The 10,673-nt window shown below is 35.8% G+C and overlaps 1 protein-coding gene across 1 annotated transcript in view; it reads right to left on the reverse strand.

Annotated features, from left to right (window-relative positions):
* The window catches only part of ULK4 (unc-51 like kinase 4), a 672,597-nt gene that overhangs the window by 648,757 nt on the left and 13,167 nt on the right, over positions 1–10,673 (reverse strand). Inside the window, exons 6-10 of the mRNA XM_012652718.1 lie at positions 8,638–8,713; positions 6,341–6,433; positions 3,455–3,573; positions 3,238–3,307; positions 1,489–1,585 (exon numbers count right to left, since the gene is read on the reverse strand). Coding sequence (XP_012508172.1) covers positions 1,489–1,585; positions 3,238–3,307; positions 3,455–3,573; positions 6,341–6,433; positions 8,638–8,713 — 455 coding nt within the window. The remainder of the gene's footprint in view (positions 1–1,488; positions 1,586–3,237; positions 3,308–3,454; positions 3,574–6,340; positions 6,434–8,637; positions 8,714–10,673) is intronic.

Here is a 10,673-nt window from a genome sequence, read left to right on the forward strand (position 1 = left end):
GAATTTGAAATATGCACATGAAAAGATATTCAACATCTATCAGGCAAATACAAATCAAAACCACAAAGACACAGAATTTCATACACACTAGGGTTTGAAATAGGATGGCTATAACCAAAAAGACAATGTAGCACTATTCACGACAGCCAAAATAGCAACCCAAACATCCACCAACAGATGGAAAGACAAAGTGTGGTATATACGTACAAGGGAACATTATTCAGTTCTAAAAAGGAATAAAATTCTGGTAGATGCTACAACATGGACAAACCTTAAAGACATTATGCTAAATGAAATAAGCCAGACATAAAAAGACAAATACTATATGACTCCACTTATACGACATACCTAGAATAGGCACATCCACCAAGGCAGAAAGTAGAATGGTGGTTGCCAGAGGCTGAGGGGAATAGGAAATGGGAAGTTATTATTTACGGGTACAGAGCTCCAATTTGGGATGAAGAAGTTCTGGAGATGAATGGTGGTGATGGCTGGACAACAGTGTGAATATATTTAATGCCACTGAACTACACACTGAGAAATAGTCAAAATGGTAAATTTTATGTGTATTTTGGCACAATTCTTCTTAAAATGACAAAAAATAATAAATGTTAGTAAGGGTGTATAAAAATTGGAACTCCCATACACAGCTGGTGAGAATATAAAATGGTGCAGCTGCTTTGAAAAAAGGTTTGGCAGTTCCTCAAAAAGTTAAACAAGGAATTAGCACATACCATAGTAATTCCACTCGTGAGCAAATACGCAAGATAAATGAAAACATGCATCCACGAAAAACACGTACACAAATGTTCACAGCAGTATTTTCACCACAGCCAAAGGGTAGAATCAACCCAAATACTGATGGAAGTGATGAATGGATAAAAATATGTGTATATAATATTACTTGACAATAAAAAGGAATCTAGTACTGACACATGCTACAACTTAGATGAATCTTGAAAACATTATATTAAGTGGAAAATGTCAATAACAAAAGACCACATATTGTATGATTTCATTTACATGAAATGTCCAGAACAAGCAAATTTATAAAGACAAAAAGCATATTAGTGGTTGCCTAGGATAAGCATGGGGAAGAACTGGGGGGACACTGAGTGGGGTGGGGGGTGACTGCCAGTGGGTACAGTTTCCTTGTGGGATGATGAAATATAATTACAAAATTATTATGATTGTGGTGATGGCTGCACAACTCTGAGTATGCTAAAAGCCCCTGAATTGTACACTTTAAATGGGTGAATTATATGGAATGTCAATTACATGTCTATAAAGCTGTTACCAAGAAAACAACTATGAAGCAGCTAAATGGGATCTCCCTCAGAGTACTTACTATTAATAGAAAAACCAGTGATCATCAGGTAAACTTATTATAAATTTTGTAATTATGAACATAATTCACGTATCAACTTACAATTATTCTTTTGAGCTTCTCTATCTTATATAGAAAAAAACCTTCCCATCTCTGTTCACCTTAGTCAAAGGAGAAGTCTTCTCTGGTGACTTCTGAGTCATATCCTCACCAGGACCTAATGCCACTACAGTGCTAGTTCTTGGAGTAGGACGAGAACTGAAAAAAACACATCAGATTAACATTCAGATTTCAGAAACTTTATCCTCTGATTACTGTTTTCTGGAAAAAAACACATCTCATGAAAAATGGTAAAATAGGATGATTCTATACGATCTCATAAAAAAGTCTAAACTCGGCCAGGCACGGTGGCTCACACCTGTAATCCTAGCTCTCTGGGAGGCGGAGGCAGGAGGATTCCTTGAGCTCAGGAGTTCAAGACCAGCCTGAGCAAGACTGAGACTCCTTCTCTACTTAAAATAGAAAAAATTAGCCAGGCGTGATGGCATGCACCTGTAGTGCCAGCTATGCGGGAGGCTGAGGCAGGAGGATCTCTTGAGCCCAGGAATTCGAGGTTGCTGTGAGCTAGACTGACACCATGGCACTCTAGCCCAGGCAACAGAGTGAGACTCTATCTCAAAAAAAAAAAAAAAAAAAGTCTAAACTCTAATTTGTGTTCATATGACATTAATTTTTCTAATTGCTGTTAATTTTGTTAATTTCCTGGCTGATTTATTATTTCTTTTATTTAGAGCTTCCATGCTATATACAGTATTTTTAAATTAGAAATCTTCAAACATTGATTTTATTGTTATTTTAAATGTCTGCTGGTAAAGGCAGGATTAAATAATAAAATAGATCAGATATTCTACAAAGGATGAAAAATATTTATAGTTTTATATCAGAAAATTTTATATGGATAATTACATTGGCATCTCTATAAGTTATACTCTGCATCTATTTTTAATTATTCTCCCTACATGTGTAAATACCTGCCACATTCTATGAGCCACTGCACTACTCCAGGTTTTGAGTTTTGTACATTTTAAGAAATCCTTCCCCTCAGAGCACTGGAGTCTCTTTCAATTAGTTTCTTCAAATTCCCAAAGATCAGGGTTCTCACCTCTCTTTTGCTTACCTTCTCACCTCCCTTTCACTTATCTGTTGATTCATTCATTAAACAAGTAGCTAGCACATAAGATACAGTATACCAAAAATTGCATAAGGTTCTAAAAAACTAAATTTAAAATGCTTCAAAGGTATATAGAGAAATTAAAACATACTTTACATTTTTAAATATGAGTAAAATAGATCAGGGAATTTTAGTTTATCATTATAACCCCTATTTCAAGAAATAAAACTATTTCTCTATGAAAAGTTTATTAAAATACATTTACTATTTATACATTATTAAATGTTTAAATACATTAGTCCTAATCACTTTAAGATACCACTCTGACTTAATTCTTTCAATAATTACAAACATTGTTTAAGCTTCACATATTAAAAAATATTTAAAGAAAAACAAGACCAGTTCTTTTCTATAAGTCCTTATCCAAATAAAGACACTGGACCGCTGAAATTTTAAATTCAATTCTATTTTAAGTTAAAGTACAAAATGAAGAGGCTTTAATCCTTATAAATAGGAAAAATAAGTTGGCTTGGTTAAAAACTTTAAAAGTACTGTACACAGCAAAATGTAGATTCCACTGGCCAGCACTTAACTGTAAATTTAAAAAATTACAGAATGAAACTAGAATTTGGCATTAATATCTCCGTGTAACATGGTTTGCCAAAAGGACAGAGGATGCTTTAAGAAGATTTAACTTTTATCTCTCATTGATCTCTTATCGCTTTTTCCTTTTACATACCTGAGAAGAAACATGGATTCGTTCAATTGACCCCCAAGAGTATTCTTAGGCCGCAGGTCAGTTGGATTTTCTGTGGCAGGAAAGTAACATATTGCCCATAAAGGAATGAAAATATCGGTGAGCAAGGCAAAATATAGACAGATTTAAAGAGAAAGATAACACTGAAATCAAGAACTCTCTGAAACAGCATTCTAAGCAGCGTGAAACGAAAGCTTACCTAGTCTGAAAGAGTGACTTAGTTCTTGACCACTCTTCTGCCCTTTTGCTTGTCCACTCTGAGGGTTCTGCAAAAGCTCCTTGGAATCTTGTGGCCCAGGACACTTCTTCACGTTACTGCTACTCAATAAGAGAAAGCCAACACAATCAAACTTTGGAGCGCTCTATAATTTTCTGAGTAGGTTGGAAAATGTAATTAGATTACACAATACATTTGGCAAAGTTGCAGAGTTAGAAAAGTAATAATGTTTTTCATCAAGTAGCTAAAAGGAGCACTTTCTATGCAGAAGACATTGTACTAAGTCTATAAACCTTATCCCTGAAAAATAAACAGCAGCAGGCAGAGTGGGGGAGTAAATCAATGCTCAGACTACCACTAAGACCAGCAATGAGTTTCCCTTTATCCCTTCTACTATTAGCCAGCCTGGACTAAAAGGCAATGGGTACAGACAGAAAGAACCCCAGAAGAAACCCTCTATTACTGTTTAAAGGAAAGGGAAAGGGGGCCCCAAGGGCCAGAGCAGTCAGGGAAAATCCCCTAGCTTGTTTTTCTTTCTCCCCTTCTGTCATGACCAGCCTGCAGGCAATCCTGCAGCAGCTGGTTGGGGACAGCAGCAGCTTCTGCCCAGTGCTTAAAACTCTAAGGCATGGGAACCCTTCTCTCTGACCAGAGCTTTGAATCAAGAACATGAGGCAAATCCATGTTGCTCTCTTCTTTTCTCTCTCTCACTGTCCTCCTGCCACTTGGATCCAAAGGCATCTAGCAAGACAAAAACTGTAATATGTCATGACCAAGTAGGGTTTCTTATGGGAATGCAGGGCTGGCTCCATATTTGAAAGCCAATTAATGTAATTCACCCCAGTAAATGCCTAAAGAAGAAAGACCACATGATCACATCGAATGATAGAGAAAACGCATTTGACAAAATTGAACATTCATTCAAACTGAAAAAGGACAGCTACAAAAACCTCTAGCTAGCCTCATACTTAATACGGAAAGACTGAATGCTTTCACTCTAAAACCAGGAACCAGACAAAGATGTACAATTTCATCATTCCTGATTTAATATATCACTGGAAAAGTCCTAAAGTGCAATAAGGCAAGAAAAAGAAAGAAAAAGGCATATAGATCAAAAGGGAAGAAATAAGACTGTCCCTATTTGCAGATGATATGACTATTTATGTAAGAGATTCATAGTTAACATAAAAACTTTTGTTGGTGATGAGATTTTTCCTACATTTCTAAATATATACAAACTAAAAGACAAAAAGCTTTTAACAATTTAAGTTACATTAGTTTATTCCCTCAAGTCACCTGCAAAGATCTAAATATTCATCTTATACAATAAAAAAGGACAGCAGGGTAAAGCAAAGAATAATACTATTTATATACTCTTTTACATTTTTCAAAGTATTTTCAATTATATTATCTCATATATTTTCCCCAACAACTCTGGGGAAAGTAGCAAGCAAGAATTCTCTCTCTCATTTTAAAGACAACAGCCTGAGGGTCAGAGGTCTTCTGTGACCTACACTTGCCAACACCAAGAGACCTGGGCCAAAGCCCAGTTCACCAATACCACCTTAGCATCGGCTTCTTTATGTGATGCTGACCCCCTGCCAGATTATAAGCAACCAGAAGGTGGGAGCTGTAACTTAAACTTCTCTGTAGCTCCCATAGAGCCTAAAACAAACAATGAGAACGTAGCTGAAGCTCACAGGATCACGGAAGTTCAAGTTTGGAAGGAATCTTAAATAGAACTCAGGCTTCTCTAACCAGAACACTAAATTTGCCAATATGAAAATTAAGAAGCAGAAAACTGGCTGGGCACAGTAGCTCATGCCTGTACCCCTAACACCCTGCGAGGCGGAGGCAGGAGGATTCCTTGAGCTCAGGAGTTCAAGATCAGCCAGAGCAAGACCCTGTCTCTACAAAAAAATAGAAAAATTGGCTGGGCGTGGTGGTGCACGCCTGTAGTCCCCAGCTACTCAGGAGTCTGAGGCAGGAGGATTGCTTGAATCCAGGAGTCTGAGGTTGCAGTGAGCTATGACGACGCCACTGCACTCTAGCCCAGGCAGCAGAGTGAGACTCTGTCTCAAAAAAAAAGAAAGAAAACCATTTACCACTAAATGACTTGAAGAGGAAAAATTTAGTCAACTATGAGGTCTTTACCCCTATTCAACTACTTCTCACCTTGCTCTTTTCCAAACACCATAACCTCACTAAGTGTCCTGGGCCAAGAATATTTTATAATAAAAATGAAGTATATTAGGCCAGATGAGCCAGGTCACGCAGTGGTAACATCGAATTGCCAAACCCTTGTGGCTTAGAATCTCATAACTTTATGCCTCCCTCATGCACATAGCCACTGAAAGCTGGCAGGAAAGCCATGCTCATCGTAGTCACTCAACACCCAGGGTGACAGCAACTTCATTTTGACATTTTTCTTCCCAATCATATCTCATCTGGAGGAAGAAATGTGCCAAATCACACACTGGCTCTTAAAGTTTCTATGTGGAAATAACACACATCACTTCTGCTCACATTTCATTTGCCAAAGCAAGTCACATGACCACACCTAACTTGAAAGGGGGAAATGAGATCCTACCATTTACTTGGGAGGCGGAAAGCCAGATGTATTTGGTGAACAGAACAAATGACTACCATAGTAAATCAATGATTGAAGAATAAACAATTGATCAAAAAACGAGCAAAATCAAGAACACAAAGTTACCATGATTAAACTCTTTAAGCAATCCTTAGTTAAAAAATGCTGGATTTTCTTCTATGAAAGCACACAAATTCAGGTCACTGACACTGCAGAATTGAAATAGTAACGGGCATTAGTGTTCTATAACTATGCCCCATGCACAAAGTTTATACTACCTAAAGCTGAAATCCTCGATGCTTGATTCCTGGTCTTCTCTAGTGAAAGCATTCTTCCAAAATGAATGTTGCAGTAGGCCTGTCCACGTTAATCTTTATAAAACATAAATGTTAAAATTCTATTTTAACATGATTTACCATGTAGAATTCTCCCAGGACATGTCCCAATTACATATAACACCAGATTTTACAATTTGTAAATACTTCCATACAAATGTACCTTTGAAATTGTTTTATATTTTACTCTTTCATTTTAGTATGCAATTAACTGTTAGCAAAATCAGAAGAAATAATTCAGAAGCCTTAAATGGTATACAATGAAACAGTCTAACAACTAAATATTAGTAGTCTCAGGGTTCATACTGCACAGAACCTGATGAGAATATTTCAGGTTCTCCAACCAGTGTATGAAAGGAGTCTATAAATAATCTGAAATTCTAAAGTAAATATATCAGATGATATCAACTATAATTCCGTCATCTTTTATGTCTCAAAAGAGGCAAGATTATTTTAGGTACTCTCAGTGTTTGACACATTTCGGCTTTGGGACTTCGCTTTTAGAACTTCATTCAGAAATAAACAAGAATATCAGCTTCATGACTATATACATTCACACCTCTGTTTAGGAGTCAAAATAATGTTTCCTAGCTAGTTCACTCACATTAAAATGACTAGGCTGTATCTAAAATCCACACTCACTTTCAAAGTGTTAAGTTTTACTACTAATAGAGTACACCTCTACGCATACTCATCAGATTGGGAAAAGCAGGCCTGACTTAAATATAAAAACAAAAAAGAAAATAATTTATATTTAATTTTATTATTCAAAATTTCTGTATTCAATAAAAATTACTTTGATCAAAACTAAGCACAAATAATAAAGAGAAAGAATGTGCAACCACATATAACATTCTTTTACACAAAGGGCTCTTACAGTTCACTAAAATAGAAATTAAAGTAGCCAATAAAGTGAAATTTATTTTTCACCCAACAGATTGGCAAAAATTTAAAAGATCAACAAAGTCCACTGTAGGTGAGAGTGGGAGGGAAGGAGCCTTCTAACATACTGTTGCTGGAAGTGTAAACAAGCACACGATCCCAGAATGCAGCAAATGTATCAAACTTTTTAATGTTCTTAGCCTTAGGCCAGCAATCCCACTTTGAGAAATTCATACAAAGGAGATCACTGTCCAAGTAAACAATTAAAATCAAAAATGCACAAAAGGATATTTTCTATAGCAAGGTATATAAATTCCAAATCAAAAGCATTCTAAACTTTTTTATTATAGATAATTAATTGCATATACATTCTGCAACCATTTAAAATGACTTAGATAGACAGACAAATATGGGAAAATATCCTTAACATACCATGAGAGGAAAAAAGGTAGGTTATGGAGTGGTCCCAGTTAAGCAAAAAATTACATAATACAAGGTTATAAATGGAGACATAGGTGGATAAATCATCCTAAATTAAGAATATGTATATCCTATCAAAAGACGTCTAAAGATTATCCACCAAAATAACATTAATTCTGAAAGGAGGTTTGTCCTACAGCTTACACAAGAATCAGCATTTCCTTCTACAGTTTTTTTCACATATTTAATAAAATTAGAGAATGGGGTATTTTATATGCTACACTAAATTTATTCTCCATTTTACCCCTTGAACCTCCTCCTCCACCTGCCTCATTATCTAGTGACAGAACCAGAACTAGAAACTACTTGCTCTTGCCTCCCAGGCCAATGAGACTTCTTTCCCTATGCCCCACCACCTCCTGGCCTCCCCAACCCTGCGCCGCAGCCTCAATCTCTAACTTACTACCATCACCACAACACAGAAAATTCATAATGTTCCTATTATCCTGTCACTTGATAGCCCCATTAGGACAGGTTTATCATAAAAACACATCACATTAAATGTCACTCAGTTAACAATTGGTACGTTAACCATCTTGACAGTAGCATCCCTAGTTCAATAGTCTAAAACCGTTTTAGCCTGAAACACACAATGGAAAGGAAAGCACTTCTTGGACTCCAGAGTTATAAGAAAACATGTCAACCTACTAGGCAACTATTTAATACACAAAAAGAGAAACTGACTTCTAAAGTTTCCTTGTGATCAGAAATACCTGCAAACTGAAAGGAAAAAAACTCTTAATCCAAAGTCAGACTTCCTTTTTTTAAAAAAAAGGAATTTGAACAGTTATCTGTATATTAATAAAAGCACTACCTTAAAAGTATATAAAAGGAAAAAAAGATTCCACTATTTATTCACATTAAAGTACTATCCTTACCTTTTATGAGGATCTCTTTGAAGTAACCCATCAAGCAAATTAAGAAAATCTGATGAAGCTTTAGGAAGAGATGAATCTATAAACAAATTAATTTCTCAAAACAAAAAAAGTGGTAAGTAAACAAATACATAACACATCAACTTTATTTTTATATTCTACATCAATATTCAAAGCAACAGTATTTTAAGCACATAAATTGTTTTTAAGAGAACATGGAATCCATTAACAAAAATTACAGCTTCTATTTAATGAAGCAGGATTGGGGGGAGGGAGTGCCGATCACAAAGATAAAAAACTTTTTTCCTAAACCACACCAAAAAAGTGAATCTCAAAAACCTAATCTTAACTAACCTCTAAACTTTCTTTTTATTGAATAACACCAATAAGGATCACCAGCCTGACAAACTCATACTCCTGTCTTCAACTATTAATTATGTTTTTTTTCTCTGAAGCATTCCTAACTTGACCAACTTTGCATTCTAATATGATATTATTAGAATACTTGCAATCTCTTTTATTTTGAAGATTTCTAACAGGGAAATATTAATAACAAACTTTGCAACATTAATGACACTGTCCAATTCCACTACTCTCATGTCTTATCTTTTAACATTATATCTATACCATAGCCAATTCATCAATCTATGGTTAAAAGAAGTGGCCATGAAGACAATGACCAAAGACAACAGTCAAGCACCCCTGACACAAAGCAATCAAAATAGATGGCACTATCGGGCACAATGACCACCAGTGATATCCTAACCAAACCCTTGATACCTTCATTTTCTGATTTCTCTTCTTTACATGAAAACCTTTAACTTACAGGTGAAAACTGTAATTGATACTGTATTTAAAACAAAAAAAAAACAGAAGCCATCATTTCAAGAAATAGGAATCACTGATTTCTATCAAAACTAAGACAAAACTAATGAAAGAAAAAAGAAATGCAATTTGTTTTAAGAAATATAGACTAATTTTGAAATATCAAAAGTTTTCACCTAGGATGATTCCTGAAATATTGAAAATATCCTGTATTCCTATTTCCTCCATTTATTACTTTTGAAAATTTTTTCCTTCTAAAAACTCAGAATTTCTGTAGAATTGTTTTCATTTATATATCTAAAGATTAACTTCTTGAAATAAAGACCTAGTGTTCGATAGATCAACAGGGTGACTATAGTTTACAATATAATCTATTGTACATTTCAAAATAGCTAGAAGAAAATAATTTCAAATGTTCCTAACATAGGGAAATGACGAATATTTAAGGTGACAAATATCATAAGCACACTGATTTTATCTTTACAAATTATATGAATGTATTCAATTTTCACATGTACCCTAAAATATGTACATCCATTATGCATCAATTTAAAAAAATGAAAGATTAGCTTCTTTAATAGTGTACAGAATGTTTTACTACGTCTGTGCCTTTTTTCTTTCCTTAAAATTATTGCTAATCATAGATTGCTATATTAACCACAGTTTATCTGATTAAAGTTCCAACACTTTTAAAACACTACAGCTATATCTAGCTTAAAAGATTTTTAAAACTTGTAAGGGTAGCACTCTGATTCATCAAGATAAAGATTCAGAAATGGGGTCAGCACAGTGGCTCACTCCTATAATCCTAGCACTCTGGGAGGCCAACGCGGGATGATCACTTGAGGTCAGGAGTTCAAGACCAGCCTGAGCAAGAGTGAGATCCCATCTCTATCAAAAATAGAAAAATTAGCTGCATGTGGTGGCACATGCCTGTAGCCCAAACCACTCGGGAGGCTGAGGCAGGAGGATTGCTTGAGCCCAGGAGTTTGAGGTTGCAGTGAGCTAGGCTGACACCACGGCACTGTAGCCTGGGCAACAGAGCGAGACTGTCTCAGGAAAAAAAAAAAACCTCAGAAATATCTGATTTGGGGCCGGGCGCGGTGGCTCACGCCGGTAATCCTAGCACTCTGGGAGGCCGAGGCGAGCGGATTGTTTGAGCTCAGGAGTTCGAAACCAGCCTGAGCAAGAGCGAGACCCCGTCTCTACTAAAA

This window comes from Propithecus coquereli, unplaced genomic scaffold (genome assembly GCF_000956105.1).
Source record: "Propithecus coquereli isolate 6110/MARCELLA unplaced genomic scaffold, Pcoq_1.0 Scaffold1, whole genome shotgun sequence".
NCBI lineage: Eukaryota > Metazoa > Chordata > Mammalia > Primates > Indriidae > Propithecus > Propithecus coquereli.